Below are 25,229 nucleotides of genomic sequence, written 5' to 3'. Positions count from 1 at the left end.
ACCCGCCTTCTTATAGAGAGGCTTCTTAACTCTCAAATTCCTTTGCACCTCTCTGCCAGAATCTTTTGTCTTCTAAATGTGTCAATAAGCCCAAGCAGCCTGCTATACCATCCCCCCACCGCCTCAGAACGGGCAAGAAGTTCTCCCAGTTCTTACCTTGATTGATTATCTGGGAGTGAGCTACCCAGAATTGTAAGGGGAAATAATTTGATGTGTGTTTTGAGTCTACAACAATCTATGTAAACACATCGTTAAAACAGAAAAGTTTTTCACATTTTAGTAATAAATGACAAAATGTAGACATGAACTGTATAATGTGCGATGGCCATAGATCAAATAAACACTTTCACAAAAGGTGCAAGTACAATACAACAGCTTCTGTGGTGCAGTGGTTAGACCTGCCGATTTATAATCCAGAGGTCGTGATTTCAAAACCATCACCCCCGCAAATTTACCGTTTTGAATAGTGAGCTGCTCTTATTATTAATATTATACAGTAAACACATACATTTGATTTGTGTCTGTAACAGCCGGTGTAAATTTATAGCACTTGTAAAAGTTAGCGTTTTTTTTTTTCACTTTTATTCTCTCAGTCGCGATCACAATACAACATCCCCGCCCCCCAGATCTGATGCGGTTACTTTTTATGTGAAACTGGAATAACTGTAGATGTTAGTGGTGTTTTTAGACAATGGAATTGGAAATTCTCTAATCTGGACGCATAAAAGCTAACACACAAACGATGGTGAATCTGCCTTCTTCATATCTCACCGTTACTTGAAATTTCTTTTATTCAGTTTTATTGAGTGTTCAAAGCCGCACTGACAAAAAAACAGAGACATAGGTATATATGATATTTGGAATAACTCATTTTATGACCTGTATAGTACATTTCGGAATACATTGTGGCACTGGTATGAATTCCTTTATCCTTCAGGAACTGCCTGCATACTCTCGCCATATGAGGCCAGACATTGTCGTGCACCAGGAGGGACCCAGGACCCACTGCACCAGGGTCTGACAATGGGTCCAAGGATTTCATCCCAATATCTAATGGCAGTCAAGATGCCGTTGTCTAGCCTGTAGAGGTCTGTGCGTCCCTCCATGGATATGCCTCTCTAGACCATCACTGACCCACCACCAAACCGGTCATGCTGAATGATGTTACAGGCAGCATAACGTTCTGCATGGCTTCTCCAGACCCTTTCACATCTGTCAAATGATATGTGCTCAGGGTGAACCTGCTCTCATCTGTGAAACGCACAGGGTGCCAGTGGTGGACCTGCCAATTCTCTTATTCTTTGGAAAATGCCAGTCGAGCTCCACGGTGCTGGGCATTGAGCACAGGGCCCACTAGAGGATGTTGGGCCCTCAGGCCACCCTCATGGAGTCTTTTTCTGATTGTATGGTCAGACACATTCATACCAGTGGCCTGCTGCAGGTCATGGCATGGAGTCTTTTTCTGATTGTATGGTCAGACACATTCATACCAGTGGCCTGCTGCAGGTCATTTTGTAGGGATCTGGCAGTGCTCATCCTGTTCCTCCTTGCCCAAAGGAGCAGATACCGGTCCTGCTGATAGGTTAAGGACCTTCTACAGCCCTGTCCAACTCTCCTAGAGTTAGTGCCTGTCTTCTAGAATCTCCTCCATGCCCTTCAGACTGTGCCATTAGACACAGCAAACCTTCTGAAAATGGCACATATTGATGTGCCATCCTGGAGAAGTTGGACTACCTGTGCAGTGCAACCACTGTGGGGTCCAAGGTATTGCATCATGCTACCAGTAGTGGCACTGACCATAGCCAAATGCAAAACTAGTGAAAAAACAGTCAGAAAAGATGAGGAGGGAAAAATGTCAGTGGCCTCCACCTGTTAAACCATTCCTGTTTTGGGGGTTTGTCTCATTGTTGCCCCTCTAGTGCACCTGTTGTTAATTTCATTAACACCAAAGCAGCTGAAGCTGATTAACAACCCCCTCTGCTACTTAACTGACCAGATCAATATCCCAGAAGTTTCATTGACTTGATGCTATACTCTGATTAAAAAGTGTTCCTTTAATTTTTTTGAGCAGTATATATATATATATATATATATACTGTATATATATATATATATATATATATATATACGAGGGACATTCAAAAAGTTTCCACACTTTTATATTTTCGTTGGAAATGGTGAAGGTGGGAGGAGTAGTAATTGGGCATTAAAAAGTTGGTACGACGCTGGGAAAATTGCATCGCAAAGGAAGGTGACTATGTAGAAAAGTGATGTAATTGTTTATCCACCCATCCATTGTCCAACCCGCTGAATCCGAACACAGGGTCACGGGGGTCTGCTGGTGCCAATCCCAGCCAACACATGGCACAAGGCAGGAAACAATCCTGGGCAGGGTGCCAACCCACCGCAGGACACACACAAACACACCCACACACCAAGCACACACTAGGGCCAATGTAGAATCGCCAATCCACCTAACCTGCATGTCTTTGGAATGTGGGAGGAAACCGGAGCGCCCGGAGGAAACCCACGCAGACACGGGGAGAACATGCAAACTCCACGCAGGGAGGACCCGGGAATCGAACCCAGGTCCCCAGATCTCCCAACTGCGAGGCAGCAGCGCTACCCACTGCGCCACCGTGCCGCCTAATTGTTTATTGAATTTCTTATATATATATATATATATTGTAACAAGGCGCTATATAGGCGCCTGACCCGACACAGAAGGACACAGAGGCACGTATGAAACCAACAAAGACTTTTATTTTTCTTCAGCTGGAGGGCATGTCTTCCCCGTAATCCCTCCAGCCACAACACAGTCCCACAAAGCACAAGTCCAATACAGCAACAACCTTTCTTTTACCACCACTCCTCCGCAAGCATAGTCCTCCTCCTCCCGACCCTGGCTCCCTGAGTGGTGGTGGCTGGCCCTTTTTATAGCCCACCCGGAAGTGTTCCAGGTGCTTGACCACCTGGTCCTAATTGCACTTCCGGGTGGGACTGAAGATTCGACCAGCCGGGCTGCTGACTCCATGCAGCTCCCCCTACTGGCCATCCGAGCCCCCAACCAGGCTGTGGAGGACTCCATCTCCTATGGAGCCATGCGACAGGTTGGGGGATCACCATCCGCCAGGGAGGCTGCCACCAAGCGTCCCGGGGGAGGTATTGAGCTGCCCATGGTTGCTCCCCCGGAACAGATGCAGCAGGGGCGTCCCTGCCGGACATGGGACCCGGCTGTCCGCCACAATATATATATATATATATATATATATATATATATATATATATAATATAATGTTTGTAATATATATTAAAAATAGCTGTGTCCCTAGCACTGACCCCTGAAGGACACCACTCTTAACATCGCTCAATTCTGAAAAGGTTCCTCACATCACTTCCTATAGTTTAGCAAATTCTGCACCAATCTACACACTATACTCTGAGCTCCCACTTCTTTTAGTTTGGTGCTCAACTTCTCATATGTAACCTTAATCAAAATCTTGTTTGAAAGTCAAGATAATGAATATCATATGCACCTCTTTAATCATGTCCTTTTTCTGCTTTCTCATTGAATTCCAGCATGTTAGTAAAACACAGCCTCCCTAATCTGATTCTATGCTGACTGTTGACTTGCCATGTGTTACTCAGTCTTATCCTTAAAAATTCCTTCTATTAATTTACATGTGCAGCAAGTTAAGCTTCTTGCCTATAGTTACTTGGATCTGTCAGATCAACTTTTTTATGTAACGAGAATAGTTGTCATTTTCTAGTCCTTTGTAATTTCCCCAATGCACAGTGGCCTCCTGTAAATATGCTCTAAGGGTTTATATATGTATTTGCTAACCTCCTTAAACACTCAAGGATAAATATGATTAGGTCCTAATGATTTGTTTGATTTCAGCCTATTTAATTTGTGTAGTATATATTCTTCTACAATTCCATATCTCTCAGTACCTCCTTAGAAGCCCCTGTTACTGCTGGGAGGTTATCCATTTCCTCACATGTGAAGACTTAAGAATAAAGCAAATTTAGTGCATTCCCTATTTCACTTTGTATTTCAATTCCCATTTACTATTCCTGGTACACTTCACCTCCTCTTTAGCTGTTCTTTTACTGAATCTCTTTTGGTCATCTTTCACCTTATCTGTAATATTCTTCTCTAATTGGCTATTGGCTTCCCTAATAACCTTCTTAATAGTTGATCTCATGCTCTTATACACACTGCAATTGCACTGGAGCTATTCTTCTTATACACTTTATACAGTGTGACAGTTTAAGGTCTCCGTGACCCTTTGAACCCTCAGACTACACGTCAGACACCAGGTAAAAGTCCAAATATGAATATTTATTATAATAATAAAGTGCACAAAGCACCCTCCTCTCCACAATACTCAATAATAAATCAATAATAACAATACAATAATCCTCCACACTCCCAGACGCGTTGCCACCCTTCCACCCAGCTCAGCTCCACGTCTGGGATTTCCCATCGTCTTTTTATATTCCCTGACCCTACAGTCCATGTGATTCCTTATCACTTCCGGGTCAGATAAAAATCCTTTTCTTCATCCCGGAAGCACGTCATTTCCTTTGCCGCCTTGCTTACGACGTACTTCCGGGTTATAGGGCACAAACAACTCTCTGGGCCTCCCTGCAGCGTCATCTGTTGGCCCCTGTGGTATCCAGCAGGGCTGTAAAGGAAAACTCCATCGTCCATGATTCCCTGCTGGTACTCGGGGCACTTCCATGCCGCAGGGACAGCTCCATCTAGCGGCCTGGGGGTATTGGCCGGGGTAAATGGCTGGCCATCCCTAACAACAGCTGCTTTTTTCTTTGCAGCTTTTCTTTTTCAACTCTTTATTAACCCAGTGCGGACTTTTCTTTCATTTCCTAGTAATCCCAAATGTTGGGATATACCTGTCTAGAATTTTATGTAAAACATTTTTAAACCTGTTCCACTGCTGCTCAACCATTTCTACACTTAAAACGTTATAATTTTCATCCTTTTTAGACTTTGCCACATCTCCTCAAAATGTGCCCTTCCAAAGATAAACTCAACAGTTTTAATCTTTGTGTCTGTGTTCTTCTAAAACACTTAGAATTCTATAATATTATGGCCACTTCTAGTTCAATCACCTCTACACCCTCAATTCTGTCCTTGTTGTTACAAAATACTAAATCTAGACAGGCTTCACCCCACATTGATGCTTTAACATAGTGTTTAAAAAAAAAAGTCACTGATTATGTCTTGTGGACCACTGGGTCATGTACCACCGCCCCAACCCGACACAGACAGGCAGACAAAAGTTCTAGTCCAGCACACACATTTTTTTACTCTCTGCTCCCCACAGCAAAGTACACAGAACACAGCACACTTTTTCTCTCTTTTTTCTCTTCCTCTCTTTGTTCTTCCCCTCCACTCCTCCAGCCAAGCTTCGTCCACCTCCTCCCGACTCTGGCTCCCCGAATGGAGTGATGTGGCTCCTTTATGATGGCCCTGGAAGTGTGTCAGGTGGCTCATTAATTGGATTTAAAATCACTCCCAGGTGTGGTGAGAGCTCAATATGGGAACCCAACAGGACTGTGCCAAACTCCAACTCCCAGCATACCCTGCGTGAATCCATGGTGCCACAGCTGCCCTCGAGTGTCCCGAGGAAGGTATTGCCCTGCCGATGGTCTCTCCCCCAGTCCTTCCATGCAGTTGGTGTCCTGGTCAAGTAATGGCCGTGGCTGCCCGTCATAGTCTGTAAACACCTACTGTTGTACTCCACTATTTGCAAGGTTAATGTCTGGGTAATTATAGTCCCCCATGACCGTAATAACCACCAGTAAACTTGTGTTTTTAATATTATATAAAAAGATGTGCATTGGGGAGGTCTATTGCTCACTCCTAAAATATGGCCTCTTTCCCTAATGCTTTCCAGATAAATTCCAGATGTTCTCACTATGATGTGGCTCATCATCCAACTGAAGAAAACTTGCATCTAAATTCTGTTTTACTTAACACTAGAATCCCTGAAGCCTGCGAAAAAATTTTGCAATGCCAGGCCACCTTAAATTCCCTTGCACCTTGTCATCAGTGTCTTTGTTTTGCAAATGTGTCAATCAGCACTGACTGGCAGCAGACAGCCTGCTCACTTATCCCCCACCAAGCAGGCTGAAGTCAAGTCTGATGCAAAATTCTCAGAGCTGAAGTCATATTATAGTCACACAAAGTTGACACGTCTGCTTGGCTGGTGAAGAGGTGAGAACTGCTGCCATGTAATCAGAAGGTTGGGGTTTGATCCCAGGTCCTCTCTCCACATTTACCATCTTGAGTAGTGAGCTGCTATTATTATTGCTATTTTATAATAGCAAAAATTTACACTGGGTATTACAGACTCAAATCAAATGTATCTTTTTATTATATAATAGTAATAATAATATCTTATATCTTTTGTGAAAGTGTTTATTTGAAATTTGGACTTCAGTTTTCACACATTATACACTTCACGTCAGCATTTTGCTATTAATACTATAACATGAAAAAAGTTTCTGTTTTAGTAATGTGTTCAACATTTCTTGCCTCGCATTTCCTGTCATCCTGCATTTACACAGATCGTTGTAGACATGGAACACACATGAAATGTATGTATTCCAAATAACAATATATTATTTACCCTATAGAATTCCAGACATCTAACTCCCAGATAAAGAGACTTCAGCTCTGAGAATTTTGTATGAATTCAGCTGCCTCGATGGGGGATGAGTGAGCGGGCTGCCTGCTGCCAGTACAGATTGACACATTTGTAGAATAAAGATGCTGAGGGGGAGGTGCGAGGGAATTGAATGTGGCCCAGCGTTACACATTTTTCGTAGACTTCAGGGATTCTAGTGTTAAATGGCTGCACCCCCTTCTTTTCTTTTCTATCTATCCTTCCTAAAAATATTTGTAACTATCTGAGTTATACTCATCTCCACTGTTGTTACCTAGCTAGGTTTCTGTTATTGCTATATCTTAATTATGCTCAGCTACATACAACTACATCTCACTTTTTTATTTTTCATATGTCTAGCATTAAGGCAACCTATTTTTAATTTGTTACATATTTTACTTGTGCACTTAAACTTTGGGTTAGAATTCACGTTACTATACATATTGGTTTTTACACCATTATTGATCCCATTATGTACAATTCTATCTTTCTAGATCAGGCCTATTCAAATGGAGGCCCATGGGCCATATGTGGCCCAGAAGCAACCTATGAGTGGCCCAGCCCATGGTCCTGCCAGGGCTCCAGACTGCAACTAAAATGATCTCAAATGCAACCAAAACTAGGCTTTGGCGATTATCATTTCTACTTAATTCACCAAGGGTGAATGAAATCATTGAAACTTTAAACTAATTATATTGTAACAGATGCAAAAGGCCATTCTTTATTTTAAAGTGGATATGCCATTATCATATGTGTCGGTATGGGCTCCCCCTTCCATATCCCTGAGCCGCATAGGCTACTGTATATCCTGTGCTGTGTGCGAGTGAGTCTCGCAAAAATGACATCACACTTGCAGATGAGCGCTGGAAAATATTTCTAAGTACACTATTGCTGATGGGACGGCCGTGAATTTCAATGAGAGGCTGGTTATGCTTGTGCCACAATAATGAACAAATGTCTGAATATGACACAACTGGTCATCAAAACAAAAGATAGGCATGCAAAACATTTGAAATTCATCTGCCCATCATATAGGTCCCCTGTTTTGAATATGTCTGTGCCCCGTGAAATTCACTTGTCCCTTCTGATTTGGCGCAGCACACTAAGATAGATAGATAGATAGATAGATAGATAGATAGATAGATAGATAGATAGATAGATAGATAGATAGATAGATAGATAGATAGATAGATAGATAGATAGATAGATAGATAGGTAGAAATTTTGCTTTTGGTAGAAGCTCAATGAATTAATAAATAAATAAATAAATAATATAACAAACATCAATAACCATCTTCAAATACACACCAGAAATACTAAAAAGAAAGAAAACTTTTCAGCTGGCTAAAGATAAAAAGTGTTGTTACAGTGAGGCATTACTCAGGCACATTACCATAGATATTGTGGTCACCAGGAGGCGCTCCAGCTCCCCAAACTCCCAACACAAACAGGCATTGCACAAGTTAAAAAAACAAAGAGTCTTTATTCGTGGAAAAAAACTTTAAAACAAGCATTTCCTACCACCACAGCCACAAGTATATACAAATAGCACAATTCTCAGCACATTAAAGCAATTCTTTTCCTCTTTCTCTCTGTAACTGCCTCCTCTACCCCTCCTTGCAAGTGTTGTCCACCTTTCCTCCGGCTTTGTCTCATGCTTATGAGGCAGCAGCTCCTTTTATCTCTTACCCGGGAGTACTACTGATCTTCTGCACACATAGTCCGAAAGCACTTCTGGTGTTGAGAGGGAACCCCCATGAAGTAGGGCTCCCCAGTCCCTGCAGCACCCCCTGGTGGCGCCCACAGAATCCCAACAATGCTGAGTTGAAGAACTCCATGTACCATGCATCCGTGTGGGAATCCGAGGCACTGCTGCAACCCAGGGGGCTGCCATCTAGTACTCTGTGGGAGATAATGCCCTATGCACACACACTCCCCATTCTGAGGGTGTCCTGGCCGGGTAAGGACACGGGCCATCTCTCATAATATGAAGGAGTTCCAGGAATCATAAAAGACAAAATTCTGTGCTAAAATTACTTTAGTGTTTAGTACTTTTTTTTTTTTTACATTTTTGTTTTCTTTTGTTTTCTCTGGATTGGTTTTGAAGTAAGTGTACCTGTTACGTTATTATTGTGTTTGATTGAGTAGAATGTAATGTTCTGCTTTTCAAAAATAAAATTAAAATGAAAAAAAAAAACAGAAAACACATTGTAGTCAATCATGTATTATGGTCAGATGAGAGATACAAAACACCTAATTAAGCCAGTATATAAGTTAGAAAAAGAAGTCTGTCCCCTATTTAAAAGCTTGTTTGGTATAAATATCAGCTATAGCAGTCTGGCAGTAGTCTGTTTGTATCCCTCTGGTATAGATGGTCTTTATTCCATTTTTTTAATTAAAGTGTTTCAGAAACATGTCTAGTTAACTACAAAGAAGACCACTGCCTCAGTTATAAGAAGAGGTATAGCCTTTCAGAATTGCTCAAATTCTGGTGCCAGCTTCTGGGCCACTTCAGATAATGAACTGCCTACAAAATATCCCTCCAATAAATGAACAGTACCCTTAAAAGAAAACACTGTGACACATTGACAGAATGCTTGATTATACACTATTAACCTTTAATGATAGTATATTTACTGTTTGTGCAGGGTGCCGAAGGAGCACGTGGCCCACCAGGACCCAGTGGACCTCCTGGAACATCAGGGCCCCCAGGGATACAGGTAAGTATGTTTCCAACTAGAATAATGACCTGCAAACATCAACAATGTGTTTTGCCAGCAGAAGCCATTGTGGACAATTATGTTTTGCTTTTTCTGTTTTAGTGACTTTATGCACTTGCCTAGTTACTCAAAAGCATTTTGTTGATATAGATGACCACTAAGAATATGATTGCCAATACTTAGTTAAATTTTAACTTTTGGTACATATCTGCCTGCTTCTACAGAACCTATATAGTGCCAATCATTCATAGTGCATTGATGCCTAGACATTATTTTTTATCTTTGGAGGATGCTGAGGTCTCAACTCTATTGTGTCCTGAAGAATATTTAATGTATTAACATAACAGTATCTCTGAAGTCAGTGGCAAGTTGCCTTAAAGTAAAAGATGTGTATTTTCTTTTAGGGAGCCCCTGGTATTGAAGGTTTGGATGGCAAAGATGGAAAACCAGGACCTAGGGTAATTAGGAGCTTTAATGTTAATATTATTGTTCAATACATGTGTCAGCTTTCTCTCAGATCTGTTTTAAAAGACCTTTTCTTCTCTTCAATAGGGAGAGATAGGCCCAGTTGGTCCAATTGGTCCTCGAGGAATGCCTGTAAGTTGATTTGATTATTGAGAACATGCATGTACATGTTGGCTTATGACTTAACACAATATTGTTAATTGTTCAAACACCAAATAGCCCACTTGCTCCAGTATTTTTACTTAGCTTTGATGTGATTTACCTTGATTTAAGTCTTCACATCAACAAAAGCTAAGAATTCAGTAAAGATTTACATCCTTGGTAATAGAGATCTTCTTATATTCCGTTTTACATTTTCAAGAACCAGTTAAACAAGTCTTGGTAAATACTCATCATGGTGGCTTCTAGCCTTCTCCATTGGAAAGTCCATTCATGAGATGGGATTTTTCAAATCCAAGCTATAGACACTCATGTCATTTCTGTCTTTTGTATTGTTTTCTTCTCATTTTCAAGTTTTATTTTACCAGCACATTGTATACTAGTCTAACCTAAATTACTAGTCTTGTAAACTGAACCCATAGTTTAACTGATTTTTCTTTGTTTACTTTGTTTATAATTTAAGATTATACTATTCTGAATCCTACCTTTTATTGTTGTACTTATTGTTGTAATTTTACATACCTACTTTTACCACATTTTCTATATATCTTGCCTTAATTTTACAAAATAGCCATGCTAAATCTATATAGCAACTTTTGATAACTTTTGTTGGAATCTGTTTTCCTAGGGTATTTCAATTAGTTTTTTTTTTTTTTTTTTACTTTATTGCCGTATGCAAGCTTTTCTAATTGTTAAAACAATCTAAGCAAACTTCCTCAAACTGTCTCCTCATCTCCTATAATCTGCACTAAAGGTATTCCTTTACTCTACTTGAATATATCTTGCTACTTACCAGTGTTTTGTCCCTTTTCACCTTTTCAGTTCTTTTTTGAGAATAATCATAGCGGCTGTAAATAAACCTGATCATTATGTGATATGCACATTCTGTTTTATTTAATTTGTTTTAGTTTTCTTATTATTGGTGATTTGATGATATCTTTAAAACTTTGCCAGCTCCTTTCTGTCTTTCAGTAAAAATTAGTTTATGAATTCTTCTAGGACACCATCTGTTCCTTCTGCCTTACTAGCTTTCGTCTTTGTCAAAAAGGCCCAAAGGTTTTGATATGTAAAGGAAAAAATCAGTTTCATACTAGGGATCAAAACATGTACAGTAATCCCTCCTCCATCGCGGGGGTTGCGTTCCAGAGCCACCCGCGAAATAAGAAAATCCGCGAAGTAGAAACCATATGTTTATATGGTTATTTTTATATTGTCATGCTTGGGTCACAGATTTGCGCAGAAACACAGGAGGTTGTAGAGAGACAGGAACGTTATTCAAACACTGCAAACAAACATTTGTCTCTTTTTCAAAAGTTTAAACTGTGCTCCATGACAAGACAGAGATGACAGTTCCGTCTCACAATTAAAAGAATACAAACATATCTTCGTCTTCAAAGGAGTGTGTCAGGAGCAGATCATGTCACAGAGATAGAAAAAAAGCAAACAAATCAATAGGGCTGTTTGGATTTTAAGTATGCGAAGCACCGCGGCACAAAGCTGTTGAAGGCGGCAGCTCACACCCCCTCCGTCAGGAGCAGAGAGAGAGAAAGAGAGAGAGAGAGAGACAGAGTTTATTTTTCAAGCACAAATCAATACGTGCCCTTCGAGCTTTTAAGTATGCGAAGCACCGTGCAGCATGTCGCTTCACTAAGCAGCTGCACAAAAGATAGTAACGTGAAGATAATCTTTCAGCATTTTTAGACGAGCGTCCGTATCGTCTAGGTGTGCGAACAGCCCCCCTGCTCACACCCCCTACGTCAGAATCAGAGAAAGCGCAATAGAGAGAAAGAGAAAAGTAAGCTGGGTAGCTTCTCCGCCATCTGCCAATAGCGTCCCTTGTATGAAATCAACTGGGCAAACCAACTGAGGAAGCATGTACCAGAAATTAAAAGACCCATTGTCCGCAGAAACCCGCGAAGCAGCGAAAAATCCGCGATATATATTTAAATATGCTTACATATAAAATCCGCGATGGAGTGAAGCCGCGAAAGGCGAAGCGCGATATAGCGAGGGATCGCTGTATAACTGTTATTAGTTACAAAGTATGTTTATTCACAGATATACATTTTTGTCACACCATGAATTACTACTATTTACTCTATACATTATATTATCCTCTGAACCCCTCTGTCAAGCCAAACTGGACAACCTACTGAGTCTATGTAAGCCACTGTCTGGCAGGACCTTTTCTGGTGCAGTCAATTTCAACAGCTCTTCATAGTAGTCAGTTTTAAGTGTTCTGTCTACATTTAGGACCTCTGTTATACAGTAGACCCCCGCGAAGTCGCGGTTCAGATTTTGCGACCTCAGTCATTCGCAGATTTTTCCTTATAACTTAATTAATAAATGTTAGCGGAAACCGCAAATATCCTCCCCAATTTTTACGGCTTTTTCATGGCAATACTGTACTGTAGAGAGAACAGGAAGCAGCTGTAGAGAAAACCGTGACTTGGGATGGTGAAAGTAGCCAATAGAATTTGAAACTGCAACTCCCAGCAGTCCCTGCAGTGGCTCTGATTGGTCTTCTGCTGAGGGTGCTGGGGCTGTTGAGGTCAAAGGATGTCAGCGCGACTTTTAAAAAGGGGGCCGGTGACCAAAGCAAAAAAAAAAAAGTTTTTGTAATTTGTGTTTCAAGTTCCTGTCTGTCTGCCTTCTCTTGGGTTACCTGTACTTATTCATTTTGTCCTGGATCGTTTCATGCGTCTGGATTGTCTGCCTGTGTGCATGAGGACTGTAAGTGGATTCATGGCCATCCTGCAAAGAAAGGAGTGCTCCTGAACCCATCCAACCGTCTTCACCATTTCAGGAATTAGCGGTATGACTATCTGTACATTCAATGTATCTGTACAGCATTCAACGTGTGGATCTCTGGACTATCTATTTTCATCATTAAATTTCATCCATTGCCGTTTTTCATGATTTACTGTGTGTGTTTTGTTTGTGCTTTGTTGTATTTAATGTGTAATCGGCGTAAGGGGAACAGGGGTGGTATCGTTTTCTTATTTCATTTGTTTTCATTACATTCTTTATTTGCTGTTTGATTACTGGTTTGCTTTGTTTTTGTCTCTGTAAGTGCACTCATCGGGTCAAGGCTGGAATCTCCACCATAAAAAATAATAAATCACCGTCTTCCCGATTGCGGCTTCTCACGCGGACACTATGCTTGCTTAAAAGCCTGAACTGTACCTGTCCTTTATGTCTGATTGCTTTGTTTGTCTCTCCTCCCCCAGACATTCTCTGCTACTATGATGTTTGTCTATTGTTTAATTGTTAACTAACTGCATGGTGAGCACTTTTTACTTCTGAAAGACACATGTTTGTTTGAAGTGTTTAAATAAAGTTCCTGTCTCTACAATCTCCTGTGTTTGTGTGCAAGTCTGTGACCCAAGCTGCACTAAGACTAGTCTGCAAGCATCAGCGCTTACCTCTGTGCTTTTGTGCAGCCAGTTTAAGTGCAGTTGGCTCAGTGATTTACATCCATGGCGTCAGTTACAATTTGTACGTATTGTTCCAGTAGTTTTTTAAATAGCTTTTACAGTTCATTAGCAGTGTGTAAAATGATCAGTGTTGCAGTAATTGTGATGCTCTTTGCATGAAAAAAAATGTGTTCCATTAAAATTTAACTTTTTCTTTGTTAGTTGTGACGTTTACTTAAAATGCAGCGAAAAAGTATTTGGCATCCAGGGATGCATTAACTCCCAAGTATGTGGCAGTTTAACTGTTAAAGCCCCAAGATGCCGCCAAAACAAGCTGCACCGTCTAAGGTTTCTGGCAATGAAAACGCGCTTGCATGAATTACAGTACATATAGCGGTAACATCGATATTTTACATTCTAGCACTGCGGGAGACATAGCAGTACAGTATACAGGTTTACCTTTACACTCTTTATTTTTAGGTAATGTATTAAGCTGAGTTTGAAATTAAATTAAAGTGTTTTGGGGGCATATTTAGGGTTTAAATTATGAAAATAGGCATTTTTTAATCACATCTAAAATTTGCGGTTTTTCATAATTCACAGGTGCTCTAGGAACGTAACCCCCGTGAATTTTGGGGGTGTACTGTATTCCCATTTTGTTCTTACTGTAATGTACTTTGCCTCATTTTTACAATGACTTCAGATTAGTTTATTCCACTTCCATTCATTTTTCTTTGCTTTTTTTTATGTTCTTCTGAACTTTGTCAGTGATTGATGGCAAACATTAAGAGACATTTGTTAGTTAGTTAGGTTATGTTAAATTGATAGAAGTATTTTCTTAGTTATGTTATAATGTTTGCATATATATTAGTTTGTAGTATAACCCCCACAAGCTAAATTATAAATGGGATATTCTAGTTATTTCTTGTACTCCTGAGTACAAACTAGTTCCAGTTTATGATCATCCTTGCTGTTGGTAAGGCATGGAGGGCAAAAAGTCTCAAACCATATTTACAGAACAGAATGAATGTAGTATCTGAAGCCTATGTAAGTTTGCCATAAAGAAATAACACAACCTTTAAGTACAGAAAGTAACTGAAGTTTAACATGAGAAAGCGAAGTTTGTAGAAGTTTTCATGATTTGTTCCTTTTTAAATTTTCACCAAACATTTTTAAAATTAAACTTTATTGGACTGAGATTTCTTTTGTTACATGTTTGACTCTTGTTGGATCATACCTTGCCAGCTTAGTAGCTGCTCAATTTTGGAAACCTAGAAAAGAAGCAGCTGCACTAAGTTTAATTTCTTTGTATTTATTTTCTCTTCAGCTTTTCAGATTATTTCCTTTATTGCTTATTTTTATTTAGTTGTATTTAATTTATGTTATAGATTTCATCTTGACATTTAGCATTACATCTCAGTAAATCTTATATTTCTGTTTCTTCTACTTTATAGTGTTTCATAGTCCTCCATGATCTCTGAGAATTTTTGTGCGTTTACATACTCATCAACTTGAGCATCGTTTTCATCCTTAAGAAGTTATAACCTGTTCTGATTTATTCCCAAGTGGAGCCTTTTGCTTTTTTGTAGGTGTTATGAACCAAAATGCATATAAGATGGTTGCCTTTCTCTGTTTGTTACATTCCTGACATGCAGACAATCCAAGTGGCCAAACAATGGCAGCTCTTCCAGGCTGATATATCGAAAATTGATTTCCAGTGGTATGTAATCAACCACAAGAACTCTTTTTGGTGAGCTTTAAACTTAGAAATTTCTTTCCCTAATTATACAGTATAAATTAACCTTAGTGAGTTTGCAGCAACATTTTGCTTTACCTCATTTCACTACAAGATCTATTTATCCCTGAAAGGTATTCTGTTGCCTGCTAATTCCAGAACTTCACCTGCAAGACCACATGTTTGAAAAATGGCAGTAGTCTAACATTTTATACATAAAATTAAGCCCTGGAAGTCAACACCATGACTATGATCATACAGTGACAGTGGGTTATGTTCTAAAGAGAAGAAGAACTACACAACAGGTTAATTTCAGAGGAATAACTTTCAAAGCTACTTTGCTGACAGCATATTCTTCCCAAATGTATCTTACCTTCTTTTGCACATAATGCACATTGATACCCAAAAGATTCTTTCTTACAAAACTCAGATGGCCTTTCTCCTGCTTTTCTATTTCTACCCTTTCCTCTCATTCCTATTGTGTATTTTCATGAAAGATGCTAGTCTTTCTTAACTGTGCACAGTGCTTACCAAGCTTCATCTTTCTGGAATCATATTATGGTTGATGATCATTATTTTCATATACAAAGTTTTTTTTTTATTTTCTTTTTCAACAATCCTGCTATTTATGAGGTTACATTTCTTTTATATCTTTCAGGGTTTCAAAGGAAAAACTGGACATCCTGGTCTTCCAGGACTAAAGGTAGTACATTCTAAGAACTGCTCACTATGGTATGAAACCATCAACATGAATGTCTCTACCTTGCTTTAGGACTTTCAGACGTGATAAACAAACTATTAAACTCTTTATTATTGGCTTTTGTCTTCCTGTAAGCTTATAGCATGGTGAAGCAGGATAATAAATGCTCAGTCTCTCCTTTTTTAGCATTTGAGAGTATTTTACATCAGATTAATTTTGTATGCAAAGAAAGAAGTCATGATTCTTTTATATGGGCATTACTTGCTTTGGAAATATTGTAATATTTCATTTTTATAGGCAAGTTGTTCAGTAGCCTTTGGTTCTCTAAATATTGATGTGAGTGCAGTTAGCTTTTATCTGTATATTACAGGGTGATTGTGGTCCTCAAGGTCCCCCTGGAGCTATGGGCAGACCTGGGGTTGAGGTAAGCACACTTGGATTTTTTTTGTTTTTCAGTATTGACTGTAGGATTTACTTGTAATGAGGTGTTAATAATAAGGTGCTTTTAAAATATATTTTTGAGGTGGTGATATATTGTTTTCTTTGTTTCTTTACAGGGAGATCCTGGGCAGCCAGGACAACAAGGCCCACCTGGACCACCCGGACATATCGTAAGTATGATGCAAACAAGAAACATATTACCTGTTCTTTCATTGGTACTAGTGTGTTACCACAATTGTTTAGGAAAATCTTGTGTATTTTGTAATGGAGTGCTGGGAGTGTTCTCTTAATCCAATTCAGAGGACGCAGGAAGCTGGAGCCTATCCCAATATCTTTGGATACAGGGCAGAAAAAAACTGCACACAGCACAGAGGTCCCCCATAGGACCCATTCATGAACATACCTACATTCACACTCACACAGAGGCCTATTTGGAATTGACAGTTCACCTAGCCTGTACAAGTCTGAAGATCATTACATACGATATAAATCTTTGTAAAATAAAGGCATACCATTTTCCTAAAACAGGAAACAAAATTCATAGTCCAAATAATGCTTCACAGAAGCAAGTGATTCTTACAGTAAATAAATACAAGAATAGGTAGATAGACATACTGTATGCAGCTTCTGTAAGAGGCTGCTGCTTTTAAACCTATAAAAATATTTTAAAAATCAGTTTGGCTGTCTACACTGGTGTCTGTTCATTTATTGACTTAAAGACCTTCCCAGTTTTGCTTTTTATGTAATGCTTAGAGTTTGCACAAAAACCCTACGGCTTGATAAATGCTGCAATCCCTGTGTTCTAGTGATCAATTTTTCAATTTAAACAATCTGTTACTGATTAGTAGGGTTGTGTTTCTGTTGCAGAGTCTGATTTATAAATGGAATTGTGACTCCCCCTGGATAATTAAAGGCAATATGCTAAGATTTTCCAAGCAAGGAGGCCATTAATAAGCTAGTGATAGCAGAGAGCTTAGGCTGTATTTAATAATTTATAGATTTACAACATGACTAAAGTCCTAAATATAAGGAAGATAAAACAAATGATTGTCTAGAGTTGGTCAATATTCTAAAGTCTTTACAGAAGCTGCTTAACAATCATATTGTAATGTATCCTCACCTTAGCAACTGATACGTTTCTGTGTTAATTAAGATTATTCTCAGCCTGGAAATTGCAGGTTTGGACAGGTATCTGCACATTTCTTAAACCTACTTTAACATTTCTGAGGGTTTCAGCCTATGCAAGCTGCACAGGGCACGAAGCAGGAGTCAACCCTGAATGACATTCCGGTTCACCTTATAGCATACTCATACACTTACTAGCACTTCCTAATATCAGTAAAGTTCAGTGTCACCTATTTCCTTAATATGCACGTATTTGAATAGCAGGAGAAAACTGGAGTATACGGCGAATCCTTTTAAACCCACCAAAATAGGAAACTAGTCAGGATTCAAACTCTGGTAAATAGTAAATAATTCATTTTTTCAATTCAGTCATTGTTCACACACCATACTTTACACAAAGCTTAAACTGGAGAAAAAATGGCAAACACAATAAAAACTCTTGGCGATAAAACAAAGGATATCATGCCATACGTGCATACAGCTATCTACTTGTTGTAGTAGGTGTAATGGTTATCTTGATTTTTGCAAGAAAAAAGATGTTGTACTGGAATGGGTAAGGAGAAACAAGACCCTAGCAAACAGAAAGAAGCAAACACTGTCAGCAATGGCACATATTGCCCTTCCAGGACAGGAAAAAGGGCACCACCAGGGGCAGTATGTTTTGGGCAAATACTGGTTGCTCCAGTGAAGCAGTGGTTAGGGGCTCCAGTAATCATAGCAGAATGTTGAAATTTGGAAGGGTAAAAAAATTTTGTCCCAGGCTAAGTGTCCAGTCACCAGGTTGCCAGAGATCCACTCTGGACACCTGGCCATGAATGGCCCAGAAAGGGACACTTGGGCCTTGCTTGATGTTACCTATCCCATACCAAGAAGCATATAACTAGAGTCATAGCAACCAGACAGATTCACAGATAAAAACACAGACACTTGTCCTTTTTTTAAGGTGGATTTTTTTCAATTCCTTCATACTCCTCTCCATGTGTTGCTAAATACAGACCTCATTTTTGATGCTGTGGCCTCCTAGAAGTTGCTGTTCATAGAAGGATACAGTAATAGCCCACATTTTGCAAATAGGGTGTAAAGCAAAACTGTTGGGGAAGCTCGGGCTTGTGGTCTTTAGTAAGCTGAAATTCTAGCCAATCTAGGCCATCTGCCCACCTAGCCTATGATATACATTAACATAATGCAGTGAAAGATAATGTCATGGTTTTGATGGAATATAACAATGGTCTGGTGTTTGGCCTACCACTTTTGACGATGATGTCTCCCATTTACTTCAAGGACACATGCCAAAAGAAATAACTTGGTCAAAGCCTTAATAATATCATACACTATTGCATGTAACACCTGGAAGAGAAAAAGAATGAAAACTACAAAAATAGTCAAGAACGGTAATTGTGACAAACTATTAAAATGCAATATGAAGCATCTCACCAGTAGCTCTAACAGGGGTATGCTTGGCTAAAATTGTCTTAGCTTCAAAGAATCATTGCCTTTGTATAATAGTTTTAGGGAGATCTCCATCTTATAGTACATATTTTAAGTTGTGGGTTTAGCGAAGTTCTCAAAGGTAAAAGCAAGAGGAGACTTTCACAAATTTATTTGCCAAATTGGATAATTTAAAGTCAGCTCTAACTATATCTAGAGGCAGTAAACAAACTAAAAAAAACATGGCAGTATCTCCTAGTTCAAGTTACAGTCTTGGCAGCAGTATTTGAATTTAACTGTATAGTAGTAATCAAACAATTGGACAGAAAAGCAATAAGTATAAGTATAATAAAATGCATATATTTTTAGCTACTGGTCTTAAAGGAAATTCTCACTGCTGAGCTTTGACACAGAAAGGTGTCCTCATTTTTGTATCTTAAACACAACTAATTTAAAATCAACACTGTTATAATACTTTATGGAATTCTAAACTAATTGTAAACACAAAGCAGTAATGATAGCTCAAGTTTCACAACATATCAGGAACCTATGTTATCACAATGATTTTTGAAACATATGAAGTATTATTGTTTTATAGTATTGTGTAGTATATCTAAAAAGAAGCAGTCTTTGAAAATGAAAACATGAAACACAATTTCTGTTTGGTATGCATTGTACTCAAGACCACCAAACCTCTAACTGAACAGTCTTTCAAGAGGAACACTAAAAAAGACTGGTATAATGTATCATAGGAATATGTGTTTACGTCTTAGAAATCAATAGACATATTCTACACTGGTTGCAGTTTTCAAATAATCCAGAATTATGAAGTATGTACCTCATCAATTTCAGTAGCAGTCACATTATAGATATGATGGCCTCAGATGCACCTTCAAGCAGTGGCAGCATTTTTGTGCTGTAGTTTATAATTGTTCCAATGGACAGTAATTATCCCAGAAAGCTTTTATTGTGCAAAAGAAATACATATACACTGGACCACCTCATTTTGAGTTAACGTTCAGAATTGTTACAAGCATCATAAAGACACTTAGCAAATGTTTTTCTATCAAACACATTTTGAGAAAAGGGTATCTTGCTAATAAGGTTTCTGAAAGCAGTTGTGACTTCATGGGCTGCACTGCAAGTCCTCCACAACATACAATGCAATACTGTTTTGTAGCAGGGAAAGTGAAATAGCAATCTTGGCTTTGAATGGTGACATCTGGTTTTTTTTTTTTTTTTTTTTGTGGCTGAAGATGATATATAACAGCAGGGAGTAGTGCCTGCTGGATACTGTTGCTAATGCATTGGGATAAAGAAAATCAGTGTGAACTTTAAGTAGTTTGTTAAAGGGGTAAAATTGTTTTTCAGGTCATGGTGGTTGTAATATTATTGCTTATTTTTCAAAACGAGAACATTATATTACCCCTGACATAAAAAGTAATAGTAGTATATAACCCATCGTAATGCATCGCATTCAACTCTGATTGTGGCAGATAGAATTTCATGAATTAGCAGCTCTATATTTTTCATGTTAAGAAGCTACTTTTATCTTGCTCTATTTTTAAACAGGACAAAGTAGATCTGTGTGTGAAAAATGTGAGGTTATATTAATGTCACTTATGGAATTGAAATCTTTTGTGGACATAGCTAAACTAAAAAGTCTGTTGAGTAAAAAAATAGTGTACATTGTCTTGCTATCTGTAGAGTGCACACTGACTAAAATGACTTTTCTTAATTTTTAAAGCTCATTTTTAATTAATAAAGTAATATGGAAAGTATTTGGCAGTGTTATTGACAAATTATAAATAACAGAGCCTTCCTATTTTTCATCCAGCATAACCAATAACAACAACAACAATATTTAATAAAACACATTTTCATACAACAATGTAGCACAAAGTGCTTTACAAGTTAACAAAGAGAAAGTTACAAGAAAAGAAAAGCAATTAATTTAAAGCAATGGTATTAAAGAATAAGTAACAACAAACCAAGGTCAGTTCAAATTGCTGGGAGGATAGAAAAAAAACTCCAGTTAGGCTGGAGAAAAAAAAACAAAATCTGCAGGAGTTCTAAGGCCATAAGATCGCCCTCACCCACTGGGCATTCTGCCTAACATAAATGTTCTTAAATCAATCCTCTTTGTTTTCAAGCTTCAGATGATAGGATTTGATGAAATTGGTCTCGTGGACAGCTGGGGCACCCGCCTTCATTCCATTGTCACAGCTGTCTGCATGGCGCCTTGATCGGGTGGTGGTGGTGCAGATTGCCACCACAGAAGAACTGGAACAGAAAGCAGAGAATAATGGGGATTAGTTCAGATTGCAGATCCCTGAAGAATATGATAATTCTGTACCCATATAGTATATTTGGAATACAACTGTAATGTTGCTACTAAAAAGCTAAATTAAAATAATGTGTTTTAGCAGTTTTTAAAAAATGTTTCACAGAATTAGCCAGGCAAACTTATATAGGTAAAGTATTCCAGATTTTAGGCAAATAACAGTAAAAGGCAGCCTCACAACTTCTTTTACGATTGGCTGTTGGGATTATAATCAGACCGTCATTTTAAGATCTAAGGATATGACTTGGAGTGTAGAGGGGCAGGCATTCCAAAATACAGGATGGAACAAGATTATTTAAAGCTATAAACCATTAATAGTATTTTAAAGTCAATTCTGAATAACATGGGTAACCATTGTAATGATGCTAAAATTTGTGAGATGTGCTCAAATTCTCTTTTCCAAATTAAGATTCTGGCGGCTACATTCTGCAGTAATTGAAACTGATTGATGTCTTTCTCAGGTAGTCCTGTTAGGAGTGCATTACAGTAATCTGGTCAACTGAAAACAAAACCGTGAATTAATTTGTCAGTGTTATGTTAAGTTATAAGAGATCTAACTATATTCATTAAGTGAAAAAATGCAGTCCTAGTAATCTGGTTAATGTATGATTTAAAGTTTAGGTCAGAATCAATAATTATCCCTAAATTCTTTAATACCATCTTAAACTTCATCTCTCAGGTTTAAAAATTATTTCTAATAAACTTTCTATGCCCATGTTTTGCAAATCACTAAGATTTCTGATTTTTCTTTATTTAGTTTGAGAAAGTTACCACTCATTCATTCAGAAGTACTACTAAGACATTGGATCAGAGAGCCAAGAGCGTCAGGGTCATCAGGCGATAGCGATAAACAAAGCTATGTGTCATCTGCATAGCTGTTGTAGCTGACCTTGTGTTTCAATACCTAATGGAAGCATGTAGAATGAAAAAAACAGTGAACCCAGAATAGATCCTTGTGGTACACAATATACAATATCATGGGTCTCCGCAGTGCAATCACCACAACTTTCTACCTGATAAACAATATAAGAGGCTGCCAGAGAGGCCTACCCATTGTCTAAGGCAATTTATAAGAATACTGTGGTCTATGTTGTCAATCGCTGCACTCCAGTCTAAGACAATAACAACAGATGCGTAGTCTCTGTCCACATTAACCCGCAAAACATTTACTACTTTAACCAGCACAGTTTTTGTACTATGGTATGTTCTAAAACCTGACTGAAACTTACGCATATAATGCTTATTCAAGTAATAATTAAGGTGCTTAATAACTGCCTTTTCTAGAATTTTACTTAAGAAATACATGTTAGAAATTGGTCTCAAATTATCAAAGACAGAGGACTCCAGATTTTTTTTTTTTGAGCAGGGGTTTACCAACTGCACTCTTCAGACGGTTTGGGAAGACTGTATCTAATGATGAGTTCACTATGTCAAGCACGCTATCATTAAGAACATTAGAGACTTCTTTAAAAAAGCCTTTTGGTACTGGGTCAAGGACGCAAGTGGAGGGTTTCAGTTGAGAAATTATTTAACATAGTTTGGGTTGATCTATTTCAATGAAAGAATTTAACAAGCTTAAAAGGGCATGCTGGGATTCAATTGGATTAACTTTAGGGGGATTGTACTATATCATTTCTAATATCATTTATTTTGTGTTAAAAAAATAGCAAAATCCACACAAGTTTCACTAGTAGTTTTTAGGAGGCATTCCATTGAGTGAGCTGGATGATCAATAGTTGAGAATAAAACCAGCATTATCATTTATAATTTTAGAGAAATAAGACTGCATCTCAAAGCAGTCTGCATTGTTATATTTGGTTATATATAGTATAGGGTTACATTTTGAGAAAGTTGTACATAACAGATTACTTCCATGACTGCAGGTAAACCCATACACTTGTTAATATACACAATTAGGTCCATAAATATTTGGTCAGAGACAACTTTTTTCTAATTTTGGTTCTGCACATTACCACAATGAATTTTAAATGAAACCACTCAGATGCAGTTGAAGTGCAGACTTTCAGCTTTAATTCAGTGGGGTGAACAAAACGATTGCATAAAAATGTGAGGCAACTAAAGCATTTTTTAACACAATCCCTTCATTTCAGGGGCTCAAAAGTAATTGGACATTTGACTCAAAGGCTATTTCATGGACAGGTGTGGGCAAGTCCGTCAGTATGTCATTATCAATTAAGCAGATAAAAGGCCTGGAGTTGATTTGAGGTGTGGTGCTTGTATGTGGAAGATTTTGCTGTGAACAGACAACATGCGGTCAATGGAGCTCTCCATGCAGGTGAAAGAAGCCATCCTTAAGCTGCGAAAACAGAAAAAACCCATCTGAGAAATTGCTACAATATTACGAGTGGCAAAATCTACAGTTTGGTACATCCTGAGAAAGAAAGCAAGCACTGGTGAACTTAGCAGCGCAAAAAGACCTGGACGTCCACGGAAGACAACAGTGGTGGATGATCGAAGAATCATTTCCATGGTGAAGAGAAACCCCTTCACAACAGCCAACCAAGTGAACAACACTCTCCAGGGGGTAGACGTATCGATATCCAAGTCTACCATAAAGAGAAGACTGCATAAAAGTACATACAGAGGGTGCACTGCAAGGTGCAAGCCACTCATAAGCCTCAAGAATAGAAAGGCTAGATTGGACTTTGCTAAAGAACATCTAAAAAAGCCAGCACAGTTCTGGAAAAACATTCTTTGGACAAATGAAACCAAGATTAACCTCTACCAGAATGATGGCAAGAAAAAAGTATGGAGAAGGCGTGGAACAGCTCATTATCCAAAGCATACCACATCATCTGTAAAACATGATGGAGGCAGTGTGATGGCTTGGGCATGCATGGCTGCCAGTGGCACTGGGACACTAGTGTTTATTGATGATGTGACACAGGACAGAAGCAGCCAAATGAATTCTGAGGTGTTCAGAGACATACCGTCTGCTCAAATCCAGCTAAATGCAGTCAAACTGATTGGGCGGCGTTTCATGATACAGATGGACAATGACCCAAAACATACAGCCAAAGCAACCCAGGAGTTTATTAAAGCAAAGAAGTGGAAAATTCTTGAATGGCCAAGTCAGTCACCTGATCTTTACCCAATTGAGCATGCATTTCACTTGTTGAAGACTAAACTTCAGACAGAAAGGCCCACAAACAAACAGCAACTGAAAGCCACTGCAGTAAAGGCCTGGCAGAGCATTAAAAAGGAGGAAACCCAGCATCTGGTGATGTCCATGATTTCGAGACTTCAGATTGTCATTGCCAGCAAAGGGTTTTCAACTGAGTATTAGAAATGAACATTCTATTTCCAGTTATTTAATTTGTCCAATTACTTTTGAACCCCTGAAATGAAGGGATTGTTTTAAAAAAAAAATGCTTTAGTTGCCTCACATTTTTATGCAATCGCTTTGTTCACCCCACTGAATTAAAGCTGAAAGTCTGCACTTCAACTGCATTTGAGTTGTTTTATTTGAAATTCATTGTAGTAATGTACAGAACCAAAATTAGAAAAAGTTGCCTCTGTCCAAATATTTATGGACCTAACTGTACTGTATAGAATCACCTGGGTCCATGATTTAATGACCCACCTGTCTGAAATGTTGACCTGCACAACTTTTTATTTATGTCATTTGGGGTTTTTCCAGTCTTTCCAATAGACATACTATGAAATTGCCTTGAAGCTGTGCATTTATGTAGGATGTCAAATTATCCTGTCACAGTAAAGTGATGCCAGTCTAGCATTTTGATATTAAAGTCAGTTTCATGCAAAGCTGAAGGAAAAAAAATGTTTCTATCACCTAAAAAAATGTTAGTTTGTTATGTTATACTTGTAACCTGCAAGCCATACCTACCAATGATCAATCCTCTTTTGACATTTTTGTTTATTCTGTCATCTTATAGGGGTTGCCTGGACCAGTAGGTCCACCAGGTCCTGTAGGACCCCCAGGAGTGGTGAGTCTGGAAATATTTTTTATAATTTGATGT

At 38.6% G+C, this 25,229-nt stretch overlaps 1 protein-coding gene across 1 annotated transcript in view; it reads left to right on the top strand.

Moving 5' to 3' along the window:
- Positions 1–25,229, top strand: part of col16a1 (collagen, type XVI, alpha 1) — a 346,728-nt gene that overhangs the window by 303,652 nt on the left and 17,847 nt on the right. The window contains exons 56-62 of the mRNA XM_051936205.1: positions 9,344–9,415; positions 9,820–9,873; positions 9,968–10,012; positions 15,849–15,893; positions 16,261–16,314; positions 16,448–16,501; positions 25,146–25,196. Coding sequence (XP_051792165.1) covers positions 9,344–9,415; positions 9,820–9,873; positions 9,968–10,012; positions 15,849–15,893; positions 16,261–16,314; positions 16,448–16,501; positions 25,146–25,196 — 375 coding nt within the window. The remainder of the gene's footprint in view (positions 1–9,343; positions 9,416–9,819; positions 9,874–9,967; positions 10,013–15,848; positions 15,894–16,260; positions 16,315–16,447; positions 16,502–25,145; positions 25,197–25,229) is intronic.

Source organism: Erpetoichthys calabaricus, chromosome 14 (assembly GCF_900747795.2).
Source record: "Erpetoichthys calabaricus chromosome 14, fErpCal1.3, whole genome shotgun sequence".
NCBI lineage: Eukaryota > Metazoa > Chordata > Cladistia > Polypteriformes > Polypteridae > Erpetoichthys > Erpetoichthys calabaricus.
This window is presented reverse-complemented; position numbering and strand designations above follow the sequence as displayed.